General features: G+C 54.5%; 1 protein-coding gene across 3 annotated transcripts in view; it reads left to right on the top strand.

Moving 5' to 3' along the window:
• BCL9L (BCL9 like) overlaps positions 1 to 13508 on the top strand; it is a 75816-nt gene that overhangs the window by 50244 nt on the left and 12064 nt on the right. For all 3 annotated transcript variants that reach the window (XM_076358363.1, XM_076358362.1, XM_076358364.1), the window contains 2 exons: positions 11606 to 11969; positions 13291 to 13413. In XM_076358363.1, coding sequence (XP_076214478.1) covers positions 11669 to 11969; positions 13291 to 13413 — 424 coding nt within the window. In that variant the 5' untranslated portion in view covers positions 11606 to 11668. The remainder of the gene's footprint in view (positions 1 to 11605; positions 11970 to 13290; positions 13414 to 13508) is intronic.

The raw sequence follows: 13508 nt of genomic DNA, 5'->3' as shown, positions 1-13508 counted from the left end.
ATCTTTTCTGCAGTCCGGGCTGGCAGAGGGCAGTGTAGGGGCAAGGTGCCACGGCAGCTGGTCTTGCTTTCCCCCCTCTTCTCTGCATTTCTTTGTCGGCTCCCCCTCCCCAGGTGGGCTGGGGTACATACGTGTGCTCACGTGCACAGATGCAGTGCTGCAATCTGGGCAGTTTGCTGGCCCACAGGTGCTCCAGCCTCTGCTTTTTGTGCAGGTGTGTCCTTTGTACGTTGCATTTAGTGCCAGGACTGGGCACAGGAAGGGAGCCCAACTCTTCCCCAACTCATGTCTATTTCAAGGGCGGGCCAAGAACCCTGGGACACTGAGTGATCTGAAAAATGCATGTAGTCAGGTGAAAGTAGGGCTGTCGGACCAAGCCTTCCTGCGTGTGGCTTAAAATGTCTTATTTCCTCTGCCGTGACCCTCCTCAAAGGCAAACTTGCTTGTGGCACTGCTGGTCGTACCGTGCGGTGCAGCTGGGGTACATGGCTTTGAGAGGTGGCAGGGGTGTCCCTGCCACAAGGGTTTCCTGTCAGGACTCTGTCTGCAAAGATTGTGCCCTTCTTCATGCTGGAAAGTGGCCTGAGCTTGCATTGTTGGGCTCAAAGGAAGAGCTGTTGTTTTGGGGGAGATTTTCTGCAAGGTGGTACAGGATGTCTAGCCCTCGCTTGCAGCATGCAACAGGTATCTCCGTGCTGCCTTTAACTGAGGAAGTGGGATAAGTGTCTGCTACAGGGATATGGTGCATGGCTCTGGCCTCCAGCACACCCCTCCACGCCCTGCGGAGTCCCTGGTGTGAGGGCTGGGGTGCAGAGGAAGCCCATGGTCTGGGCACAAAGCCCCTGCGCCAGCTTGGGTGCCTCTGTGCTGGCAGGAGGTGCAGCGAGTTCGCTCGTGCTCAGCCCTGGCGAGGCTGTGGATGCCCTGGGTGACGGTGACACCTAGTGGCTTTGTCCCACAGTCTCCACCTCAGGCCCAGAGATGGGGCACTGGGTGTGACACCCTGGAAAATCTGGTGCTTCTGGACACCCAACATGAAGCTGGACCAGCCGTGGGCAACAAGACCCCATGATGCTCGGGAACCCTTATGTCTCTAGCTTGGAGACAGCAGGTAGGGAAGGAACCAAGAGTGATGTCCTTGTTGACGATGGCTAGTCCGTCACAGAGCCCTGCAGAGAGACTTTCTGCTAAAAAGAAGAGCAGAAACTATTGTGTTGAAGCTCGGGAGCTCCTCGTGAAGCTCCAGCATTGCTGGGTTCCAGTCCTGCACACTGCTGGCATCTCACGGGCTTCTTCAGTTATTGCCAAAGGATCCTGAAGCAGTTACTGAACTCTAGACACAGCTGAAAGACCCTCGTAGGCTTAGCTGCATCAGGCGTTTACCTGGCACACCTGACTCTAGGCAAGACTTGGCTCTCTTGTGATATTGGTGGGAGCACTGGGTTTTCAAGGTCTCATCTATGAGCCCTGCTACTCAGGAGAGCTGGTGTAGCAGAGGGCAGCTCACCAGGTAGACTTTTAAGCATTACTCACCCAATCCCAGTAACCCTAGTGCACAAAGACGGTGGGAATTGCCCAAGGAGGTCTTTTAATCCCATGTAGCAACTTCACAGGGCGGTCCATGCTGTGGCTGTGCATTGCAGCCTGCAGTGTTACCTGCCATAATGGTTTTCACAGGGAAACCGCCCCCTTCATGTATAGGTGAGCTTGTCTTTGTGCACCCCAGCACACCCGCGCTGTTGCGGTCTGGGGTGGACTCCTGCCTTGAGCTGCATATGATGGGACAGCTGGTGGTGAGCGGTTGAGGGGGTCAGATGCAAGGTGCCTGCTGCAGAAGTGTTTTGTGTATCCTGGTGTTGCTACCCGCCTGAGCCATGCTGCTGGCATCTACAAGCTAAGATCCTTGAGGCGTTTACCAAAGGCTGTGTGGGGGTGTCCAGCTGTCACAGCGGCCCGTGACTCTGGCCAGAGTTCACATACTGCGGGAAGAGATCCTGCCTTGGAGGAAATCAAAGCTCCCTGAGCAGCAGCAGTACCTTTGGAAGACATTTCTGGCTTTGCTCCCTGACCTACTAGATGCTGTTACACCACTGCAGCCTGCTGAGCTGCAACGTGTAGGTGGCTGTGCTACCGTGCATGTGGGGCACCCAGAGCTTCCTGCAGGTCTCTTGCTGACCTGTCCCCAGCAGGTTGCACGAGCTGGTATACAAAATAATTCCTCGTTATCGTCCCCATAGAGCCGCATGTGACTGTCGAGTAATGTCTGGCACATGCAGGGTTTCTGTAGGGAACGTGCCAGTTGGAAACTGGAAGGATCTGCAAATTTGGTGATAGACCTGGACACTCCCTGAGCACAGGACAGGAAGCCAGGCTCTGCTTGGCGGTGCAGTAAGCAGCAGAAGAGTGGGAGAAACTGTTGAGCTGGCGGCAAGGAAGTGCTAAGAAAAGCTCTTCTAACACCGATGGATTGAAGATGCGGCAGGAGAAAGGTAGTAGGGTGCAGGGCAGAAAGCAAACAGCATTCCCAGTTCACCTCCCTCTCTCCGAGCCTCAGTTTCCACCCATGTTACGTGGGGATGTCTGTTCCTAGGTGGAAGGGAACATGAATCTGACGTTTTGTCCTACTAAAGACCTTTGAGACTCATAGCCAAGCAGCCCCGCTGAAATGCATCGTTCCCGACGCAGCTCCAAATGGCAGGAGATCAGCAGGGTCTGCCAAAATGAGTCTGAGAACGGGTAGGATTCAACAGAGAATTAGTTCTCTCTGCAGGCCTTTTAGAACCCTCCCATAGGCTTGCCAAGCTGGTAAAGAGGGCTTCAAACTAAAGTTGCTGGGGGAGGGCAACCTCAATCCATCCCACTCCTACCAGCTTGATGCTAGTGCCAGCAATAGGTGCCCAGAGCCTGGAGGAGGATCACAGGTCAGCAGGAGAGCACCTGAAGAGCAGCACAAAGGAATTCCAGCCACTCCAGCCAGTACGTCAGCTTCATCGGGGACCCAACTTAAATGCCTCTATGCAAACGCACGTAGCATGGGGAATAAACAAGAGGAGTTAGAGACATGCGCACGCCTGCAGGGCTACGACCTTACTGGCATCACGGAGACGTGGTGGGGTGGCTCCTATGACTGGAGTGTTGGAATGGAAGGACACAGGCTCTTTAGGAAGGAGAGGAGGGGGTGTCGCCCTCTATGTCAACAACCAGCTGGAGTGCATGGAGCTCCACCTGAGGATGGATGAGGAGCTGACCGAGAGCTTATGGGTCAGGAGTAAAGGGAGGGCAGGGACAGGTGACATTATAGTGGGGGGTCTGCTACCGGCCACCCAACCAGGAAGACTGAGCGGATGAGGCCCTCTATAGACAGGTAGGAGCAGCCTCACGTTCACAAGCCCTGGTACTCATGGGGGACTTCAACCACCCCGATATCTGTTGGAGGGACAACACGGCAGGGCATAAGCAATCCGAGAGGTTCCTGGAATGCGTCGATGATAACTTCCTTCTCCAAGTGATAGAGGAGCCAACGAGGAGAGGTGCTATGCTGGACCTTGTTCTCACCAACAAGGAGGGGCTGGTGGGGAATGTGAAGCTCAAGGGCAGCCTGGGCTGCAGTGACCACGAAATGGTGGAGTTCAAGATCCTTAGAGCACCGAGAAGGGCGCACAGCAAGCTCACTCCCCTGGACTTGAGGAGAGCAGACTTTGGCCTCTTCAGGGATCTGCCTGGTAGAGTACCATGGGATAAAGCCCCGGAGGAAAGAGGGGGCCCAAGAAAGCTAGGTAATATTCAAGGATCACCTCCTCCAAGCTCAGGAGCGATGCATCCCAACAAAGAGGAAGTCAGGCAAAAACGCCAGGAGGCCTGCGTGGATGAACAAGGAGCTCCTGGACAAACTCAAACACAAAAAGGAAGCCTACAGAGGGTGGAAGCAAGGACAGGTAGCCTGGGAGGAATACAGAGACATTGTCCAAGCAGCCAGGGATAAGGTTAGGAAAGCTTAAAGCCCTGATAGAATTAAATCTGGCCAGGGATGTCAAGGGCAACAAGAAAAGCTTCTATAGGTACATCGGGGAGAAAAGGAAGACTAGGGAAAACACGGGCCCTCTCTGGATGGAAACGGGAGACCTGGTTAGCCAGGATACGGAGAAGGTGGAGGTACTCAGTGACTTTTTTGCCTCAGTCTTCACTGGCAAGTGCTCAAGCCACACTGCCCAAGTCGCAGAAGGCAAAGGCAGGGACTGGGAGAATGAAGAGCTGCCCACTGTAGGAGAAGATCCAGGTTCAAGACCATCTAAGGAACCTGAAGGTGCACAAGTCCACGGGACCTGATGAGATGCATCTGCGGGTCCTGAGGGAACTGGCGGATGAAGTTGCAAAGCCACTATCCGTCATATTTGAGAAGTCGTGTCAGTCCAGTAAAGTTCCCACTGGCTGGAAAAGGGGAAACATAACCCCCATTTTTAAAAAGGGAAAAAAGGAGGACCTGGAGAAGTACAAGCCAGTCAGTCTCACCTCTGTGCCCGGCAAGATCATGGAGCAGATCCTCCTGGAAACTATGCTAAGGCACATGGGAAGTAAGGAGGTGATTGGTGACAGCCAACATGGCTTCACTAAGGGCAAATCGTGCCTGACAAATTTGGTGGCCTTCTACGACGGGGTTACAGCGTTGGTAGATAAGGGAAGAGCAATTGAAGTCATCTACCTGGACTTGTGCAAAGCATTTGACACTGTCCTACATGACGTCCTTGTCTCTAAATTGGAGAGACATGGATTTGACAGATGGACCACTCGGTGGGTAAGGAATTGACTGGATGGTCACACTCAAAGAGTTGCGGTCAGTGGCTCGATGTCCAAGTGAAGACCAGTGACGAGTGGCGTTCCTCGGGGGTTGGTATTGGGACAGGCGCTGTTTAACATCTTTGTCGGAGACACGGACAGTGGGATTGAGTGCACCCTCAGCAAGTCTGCCAATGACACCAAACCGTGCGGTCGACCCTCTGGAGGGAAGGGGTGCCATCCAGAGGGACCTTGACAGGCTTGAGAGGTGGGCCCATGCGAACCTCATGAAGTTCAACAAGGCCAAGCGCAAGGTCCTGCACGTGGGTCGGGGCAATCCCAAGCACACATACAGGCTGGGCAGAGAACGGATTGAGAGCAGTCCTGAGAAGGACTTGGGGGTGTTGGGCAATGTGCGCTTGCAGCCCAGAAAGCCAACCGTATCGTGGGCCGCATCAAAAGAAGCGTGGCCGGTAGGTCGAGGGAGGTGATTCTGCCCCTCTACTCCGCTCTCGTGAGACCCCACCTAGAGTACTGCATTCGGCTGTGGGGCCCCAACATAAGAAGGACATGGACCTGCTGGAGCGAGTCCAGAGGAGGGCCATGGAGATGACCGGAGGGCTGGAGCACCTCTCCTACGAAGACAGACTGAGAGAGTGGGGGTTGTTCAGCCTGGAGAAGAGAAGGCTCCAGGGAGACCTTATAGCAACCTTCCAGTACCTGAAGGGGCCTACAGGAAAGCTGGAGAGGGACTTTTTACGAGGGCCTGTAGTGATAGGACAAGGGGGTAATGGCTTTAAACTGAAAGAGGGAAGATTTTGATGAGATATTAGGAAGAAATTCTTCACTGTGAGGGTGGTGAGGCACTGGAACAGGTTGCCCGGAGAAGTTGTGGGGGCTCCATCCCTGGAAGTGTTCAAGGCCAGGTTGGACGGGGCTTTGAGCAACCTGGTCTAGTGGAAGGTGTCCCTACCCATGGCAGGGGGGGTCAGAACTAGATCGTCTTTAAGGTCCCTTCCAACCCAAACCATTCTATGATTCTATCTATGATACAGCTGATGAGGGTACCACCTTTTCTGCCATTTAAAAGGGCGTGAGAAGAATCCAAGAAATTAACAGAAGAGAAAACGGGCTTCTCTGGGCTATCCGTCTGATGGTATAAGAGCAAGATAATTTCATGACACATTCAAAACGGATGACTCTTGTCAGTGGGAGCATTGCCCTGCAGAACTGCCTGCCTCCCGATGTCTCCAAGTCTGGCCAGCCGAAGCAAGGCTCACATGAGAACGCCTTTAGCAGTAGCAGCCTGGGTTAAGGCTGTTCTCACTGGTGATAAACACGCAGGCGAGTGCTCCCGTACAGGGGTTAGGGAGACGCTCCTGCAATCGTTCGTTGCTAAATAGCGTGCTGGCCTAGAGCTGCGCTTGTCGGGCTTGTCTGGCTGTTAGAGCCCATCGCTGACTCTTGGCTGGAGCTGGCTGGGTGACAGCAATGCTGTTTTGCTACTGTTTTTGAGGGTTTTGTTTCTCATTGGAACAGACTCAAAACCCATTGAATGGTCTTGCGAAAAGGATTGTTTTGGAACAACCATTTTTGCATGGAAAGGTCAAGTTTCTGATTCTGGTCTTTTTCTCAAATCAGAAATGATCCAAGAGTCTCAGACTTCAGAAATCTTGCTTCTGGAAAATTTGTCATAGTCTTTGCCTCCGTGAAATACTCTGACTTTAATGAAATAGTATGGTATTTCTTTGGAGGTGTTCCAACCCCTTCTGCCGTTAACCCTGGAAGGACTGGTAATCTAGGAGTGGTGTTAGGCAGTGTGCCCGTGATCTCATCCAGACTTGGGGTGAGAGGTATTTCAGGAGGGTCTTTGGGGTCTCTCCTTTTGCTGTTCTCTGCCTAATGCCTTTCTTCAAGAAGCCCTTGAGCTTGCTTAGGACTTCTCATTTCCAAAGCCAAGGTGTTCCGCTTGAGTTTGTGGTGGTGTCCATGGGACGTTTTAGATCGGGCTCGTCCCAGGATTGCTGCTTGTAGTGAGCGGGTGGATGGTTATCAGCGTAGGCGATGTGCTTAGAAGGTGTTTGCAATGGCAACCTAGTCTTGATACTTCCTGGACTGGCTGGCGGAGTGCAGCTGGGTGACTTTCTGCTTGTTGCATCACTCTGTCATGACCTGTCTCGTCTGGTACGTTGGGTGTTCATGAGCTGCGGGGCATGTCAACACAGCTCAGGAGGCCTGGGTTATGGTCTTTGCTGTGTATGCACAAGTCAGTAGTCATCTGGGTTTCGCAAGAGCTCTCCCCAGCATCTGATAGGAGGGAGGTGCGGCAAAGCTCTTTCCTTTTTGAATCGTCGTGACTGGTTTCCCAGCTTCCTCTCTCGCCCTTTCTCCCAATAGGGATAGCACGGCAGCAATGTCAGCCAGCATTGAGACGTGGAAGCTGCAGGACAGGCAGGCTGGCAGCCGGGAGGCTTTCCTGCCCCGTCAGGAGGCGGGCGCAGGCTCCGCATTCTTGCGGCAGTGTTGGGAATCTGTGTTGTCCTTCGGAGCGAGCGGGAGCATGATTCACCAGAAAGTCCTGCGGGAATGCAGTGGGGTTTCAGGTTTCTTGAACTATCAGCTAGCAATTCCGGGATTGGGAATATGTCAGCCCAGTCTCTCCTCACCCGGAGCTTCCTCCTCCCCCTCTGCTGCTGTTCAGACCGTACTGGAGGAGATTTACTGAAAGCAGGTTTTGTTGTTTTGTTCTGAGGTTTCTTGTCTGCGAAGGTCCCAGACTTTGATTTAAAGCTGTGGCTTTTCAGATGTACCAGGCGCAAATACTTTCCCTCTGCATTTAGATGTAGCGCTTCGTTCAACAGAGATATTTATTGTGCCTTGTAAGCCTCCCTCCCTTCATGAGGTAGGCTGGGTTGTCCCCCTGTTTAATGATGGAGGAATTGAGGCACCCAGAAAGAGTACATCTTGCTCAGGGTCATTCGTGGAATCGGTGGCAGCTGGGGGTAGAAGCCAGGAGTCTGGGAATAACCACTGGGAATTAAGTTTGCTATTGTCTTTAAAACTGCTGGGCTGGAGTGGGTGTGTTGCTAAATTGCAGAGGGAGCCAGATTTCTATGCAGTCTCCTTTTTGTCATGTTCTTTTCAAGATGTTTTGGATCGTTTGTCTCCCCATGTCAGTGCATCTACTTTCCAATTAATTCTCTTCTGTGTCCCAGATGTGTGGCATGCCTGCTAGAATCTAGTTTGAATCTAGGGGCGTGTGCAAGGAGCTTACAGCAATCGAGATGCCTATCGGCATACTGCAACCAGACAGATGGGAGGCCAGGGTGGATCCCCGCTATGCATCTGCAACAGGATCCAACTGTTGCTACTCCCGAAAGCAGAGCAGAATCCGCAGGCAGCTGCTTCTGGCCTTGCTCCCATTAGGATTTGCGAGGGGGGTGCAGTCAGTCTCAGTCAAGGCTGGAAGAGGAGGGCTTCCCAAGGTTGAGCCAGGGCCCCCCAACAGCCCAGGGTGGCTTTTCATCCTGCGACTGGCTGAGGCAAGGCATTGGATGTCCTCCCTGGAGCACCAGCCTACTCCCAACATGAAAGAAGAAAAGAAGATAGATGCCCCAAAAATGTAACGTTCTGGAGGGACCTCACAGCCAGTGAGGCTCATGCACGCTGCGGACATGAGTGTCTGAAGGTTTTGTTGTGGCGGCTGCCAGGTCCTTCGGGATCAATGCGTGTGTTCCCTGCAAGCTGACCTGAGAACTAGAGGGATAGGAGGTGCATCTCGAGCATTAGTCTCTGGACTCTGCAGGCATGGTCTTAGCGGGGCCACGGTTTTCTTCCTTCCTCCCCAGGGTACTCACATGCCCATGCTATGCTGTACTGGGGTTGTGCTGCAATGCTGCTGAGCATTCACATGTGAAGCGCTTTGGGATCTATTTTGAATGCAATATTGTGTCCATACAGATGTGCCACAGGCAAACCTGCATCTCCCAGCCTATTGTTGATATGGATGGTGGTGGTAGCATCTCCTTGGCTGATCTAGCCGCACCCTGGCATCAGTCAGTTTGTGACCCTCAGGACTGCGGTGCAATGTGTTGCAAAGATTGCCGAGTGCGGCACAGCAGGCTGGGGCTCTGGGCCACCAGCAGCGGGAGCTGCTGCAGGGCTTGCTTTCCGGAATGCTGTCTAGCAGCAGCCTCTTCCAGCGGGGCTGAAGGCTCCCTGTGGCTGGCCAGCCAGTGGCTGCAGGCAGCGTGTGTGCTTAACGCCGCAGCTTGTGCCATATGGACCTTCTCCTCCTCCCCGCTTGCCCTCTCCATGTCTCTTTCCCCGCTCTGCTCCCCTCCCCCTGTGAGTGGTTTGACAGAGCAATTGGGCAGGCACTGGGACGGCAGCTCTGACATAAATCTCTCCTGGTGTGGAATGAGGGGTATAAATATCCAGAGAGTGATGTGATCTTTCCAGCTGCTATTAATAGGTCCCCAGAGAACAAGAGCGAGCGAGCGAGACTGGCTGACACTTAAAGGGCTAGCAACTCCCTTATGTGCTGTGAAAATTAATCGGTGCTGTGGCTCACCGTCTTCCTCCAGGCTAGAGCAGAGCCCTTGTCGAGGTGCGTGGGGAGGAGGCAGAGGAGGAGGGAGCAACTAACGACTCGCTAGTTAGGAAGCGGTGATAGGCCAAGCTGTGCACGAACGATCCCACTAACTAACTAGGAATGCCTGGGCGGGCTGTGTAGCGCTGTTTGTGCAGGCTGCTCTCGGTCAGCCACCGCGGTGTGCCAGCCAGCCACCGGCTCAGCCTTGCCTCGCAGGGAGGCAGGTGCTGAGAAGTCCCTTTTGCAGGCAGGGAACTCGCTGGTGGTGGATGGCAAGCTGCAGCCTGCGCCTCGTGGCAATCGCCATCTTTCAGGGATTACGGGTCTGCCAAGTGTGCTTTGCTCTTCGCTTGCGTGCTGTTCTGGGTACGGTGTTTTGCCCTAGCAGAGCAAGTGCTTGGCTTTTGCCGACGATATGTCTTCAGGCCCGCCTTCAGCAAGCCAGGAGCAGTGTGTGTAGTGCTGCTGAGCTCTTGCGGCGCTATTTAGAGATGTGGGGTTTGGTCTGGAGCCGGTGCTTCCTGTCCCTGGGTGGCAGAAGAAATCTGTGCACAGTATCTGGCCTGCTCGGTCCGGATGGGAGGAGCAGACCACGGGCCCAGTAACCCCCGTGTGCTGGGAAATTTCTCTGCCTGTGCACGGGAAAGGTTCTTGAGTGTGTCGTGGGGGTGTCACGCAAAGCACATAGCAGAAGTAAGCAAACAGAGAGTAATACCTCAACTTCCACGAACACACGGTTTACTCTCCCCCTGCTCCCTGAGAAGTAGAGAAGACTGTGACAGGCAGTGGGGGTGTCTGCAGCTTTGGGGTCACTGGCTGTGGTAGTGAGGAGGCTGTAGCAGAGGAACGTGGGCCCCCATGCTGGAAGAGTTATGTCCTCTAGATGAAGAAAGCGAGGAGCAGTTCTCACGGGGACGTGCATCTTTCTGCGCTGAGACTGTCTCGGAGAGCTTAGCAGTGAACGCGGTTCAGGCTGGGAAGAGTCGGTGCATAAGAAGGTCAGGGACATCCTCTGCCCGCTCCAGTAGCCCCTGAGGTGAGGCTGGCTGATGTCCCACACTGCCTGTGCCATGTTGAAGAAGGCTACTGGCTGCAAGTAGGAGGTACTCATAGGCCAGGAAGGATGCACCCTGCAGATACTAGGGTTGTCTGTTGAACTGAAGGTTAGTAGCAGCCCTCCAGAATACGTGATGTGCTCAGGTACTGTGGAGCCACGTCCCAGTCATCTGTAATGCCCGTGCAGAGCTCTGAGGGGAAGAATCCCAGCACAAGCCTAAGAGACTCTGCCAAGGCAAATAGATCTGCAAGGAGGGCTGCTGCAGCATTGCTCAGCTGCATGCACGTCCTCCAGCCCAGAAGCCTGCGCGCTCTGCTCTAACCGCCTCTCCCCTGAAATGCTCTGCCTCAGCCTGTGGGGCTATTCAGAAAGCTGGGCTGGGTCTGGAGCAGGAGAGCCTCACCCTGCTATCCTGGCAGGCCCGTGGCACGTTGCATCATCCTGCTGGGCTGGAAGCTGCCGCTGAAGTGGACGGTCCCCCACCCAGGGCCTTTTGGAGTAGGAGCTGTGAATGGTCCCTCAGGCCCCTGGGAGAGACAGGGATACCGCTTAGCTGACGAGTGCCCCCACTCCCAGCTCTGCCCTTGCCTTGCAACCCACCGCCTCCTTCTCCTCTTAGTCCTTCCCTGCCCTGTCCCAGCTTTCTCTTTATTGGCTTGCATCAAGACCATTTTCTGTCTGCTTAGTTGTCTCCTGTGTGTTTTGCAGAGCAGAGGAAACTGATTTAGCAGCAGAAGGGGTCCCTGAAACCCGTGGGGCAACAGATTTGTGTTCAGGGTCACGAAGCTGTCTGAGCTCTGGGAGCACCTGCAAAATAGCCCTAGATAGATCCTTCCACTCACCAAAGGGCCAGGCTGGCATGCAGCACCCCGTTCTCATCGTGGCCTCGGAAACGAGGGCTCTTGTGTCCGTGCCTGTGCCTTGGAGAGCTGGCAAGTCTGCCGTGCCTGGGTGGGAGTTTGCTGCTTATCTGCACGCAGCTAACTGCGGAGGAGGATCCTTTGCTCAAAGGGGTCAGGGCTAATTCCCGGCACAAGCGGCTCTGGGTTGTGCCTTGCCACAGGCTTTGTCTGGCCCTGCGACCAAGCAGCAGCCCCAGTGCCCCAGCCCTGGGCAGTGCCCCTGTCAGCTGCGCACACACGAGGGGCACTGCACTCACTCGTCACCCTCTTCTCTTGCAGGTTTCTGACCGAAGGGCCTGGGAGGTCCCTCCACTGGCGCTGTGGGAAGCTTTAGCCAATCCAATGCACCCTGACAACAAACTGCCCAGCCATGGCAAGGCAGGCAGCAGCGGTGCCCCGGCCCAGCACCACAACGTGAGCCAAGCACCCACCTGCAACCTGGGCTCTAAGGGTGTGGGGGCGGGCAGCCATGGCGGCAAGGCCACTCAGATCTCCCCTGGCAACTCTGGACTGAAAAACAGCCAGAACACTGTCCCAAACTTCAGCTCCTTGAAGGGCAAGGTGAAACGGGAACGAAGCATCTCGGTGGACTCCGGAGAACAGCGAGAAGCCAGCACCCCTTCACAGGACGCAGAATCAAAAGGTAATACTCTCCTAAACCTTGCCTCAGCACGTCCTCCTTGCAGTTGCTCCAAGCGTCCTGGCAGGACCTGGGATGGGAGCAGCTGTGAGCATCTTGGGTTTCTGTGCTACGGCTGCTGTCTGGGCTTGTCCTGGCTGCCTGCGCGTCTTTGCATCACTGCTTGTCGCATCTGCGGTTTTGGGACCAGAGTGGCTGAGCGTTGTCTTTATGTTTCATTCCCTAAACTGTTAAACTGAGAATCTGGGACTCTGGTTTTCATGGGCTACTGAGGCCAGCCACGCAAGAGCATGGTTCACTGAAACGGTACCGAACACCCCTGCTTTGCAACGTGCAGACTTTCAGCTCGGAACCGAGTTGAGTTGTTTTCTGTCTCCTTGCTGTTGGCAAAGAGCTGCCTTTGTGGTGTTCTTGCAGCTGTCCGACGACTCAGTCGTGGTTAGCGAGGAGGTGCTGCGAGGGTCGCTGTCTGAACAGTTCTGTGGTTTCGTCAGCGATGGATGACTCTTGTGTTACAGCACGTGGTTTCTGGAAAAGGGCTGAGTCAGTGCTTCCAAACCCTCTGGCTTCCCTGTCCTCACCAGCCTTCCCTGTAGCCTCTTGCGTTCCACCAAGCTTTGTGCTCAACGGCCTCATGGGACGCTTGAGCATCTTGCGAGGGGTTGTCAGAGGAGAAATCCCAGTGGTGCCCTTGGCTCCAACCGAGACTCACACCCAGTCCCCGAATGCAGAGCCGCTGTTCTGGCTCGTGCCCCTAAGCTTTTGGTTTCACAGCCAAAGCTGTGTTGCCTGACTAGCTTAGGCCAGAGCCGTGCCTTGGAAGAACAGGTAGAACGTACCTGAACAGACCTCCTGCCCCCAGGAAAGCTTTCTCCCCATTGCGTTAGGGGGTTACGGTATGCCACCGATCATAAGCATTTGCAGCTTTATCCCAGTACTGTCTTGCAGCCCAGACTCCCACAGGAAAATTATTAAAATGGCTTGATCAGGAATGCCCAAATCTCCTATGTTCCTGCTGCAGTGCACTGATAGATCAGTCTGTTTGCAGACTCCTTTCAGACAGTAAGAAATACATCTCATTCTGAACCGCTAGCTCTCACAGGAGCATCTCACCAGGTCTGGCTGCAAAGACAGTGAGCCCAGACTGAGCAGATGCTTCAGGATCTTTACCAGGGCTGGGCAGATGTTGGTGTAAGGCTTCTCGCCCAGTGCATCCTGGCTGGGTTGGCAGTGCCAGCATGCAGCACACAGCTGGGCAGGGCCCCAGCCTTCCCAGCCCCTGCCAGGTCTCCTCAGCTCTTCTGATGGCTCTGTCCCTTTGCAGGTGAGGTGGCTCCCCGTAGCAAGCGGCGGTGCGTGCTGGAAAGGAAGCAGCCATACAGTGGGGACGAATGGTGCTCTGGGCCGGACAGCGAGGAAGACGACAAGCCCATCAGCAGTGCACACAGTGAGCGTCTACCTCCTTACCAGCTCAGAAGCTTGAATAAAGCCAGGTCCCTCCTGCCGCTCAGCCAGGCAGATGGGCACTGGCACCTTTAGTTT

The sequence above is a fragment of the Aptenodytes patagonicus genome, chromosome 23 (genome assembly GCF_965638725.1).
Source record: "Aptenodytes patagonicus chromosome 23, bAptPat1.pri.cur, whole genome shotgun sequence".
NCBI lineage: Eukaryota > Metazoa > Chordata > Aves > Sphenisciformes > Spheniscidae > Aptenodytes > Aptenodytes patagonicus.
This window is presented reverse-complemented; position numbering and strand designations above follow the sequence as displayed.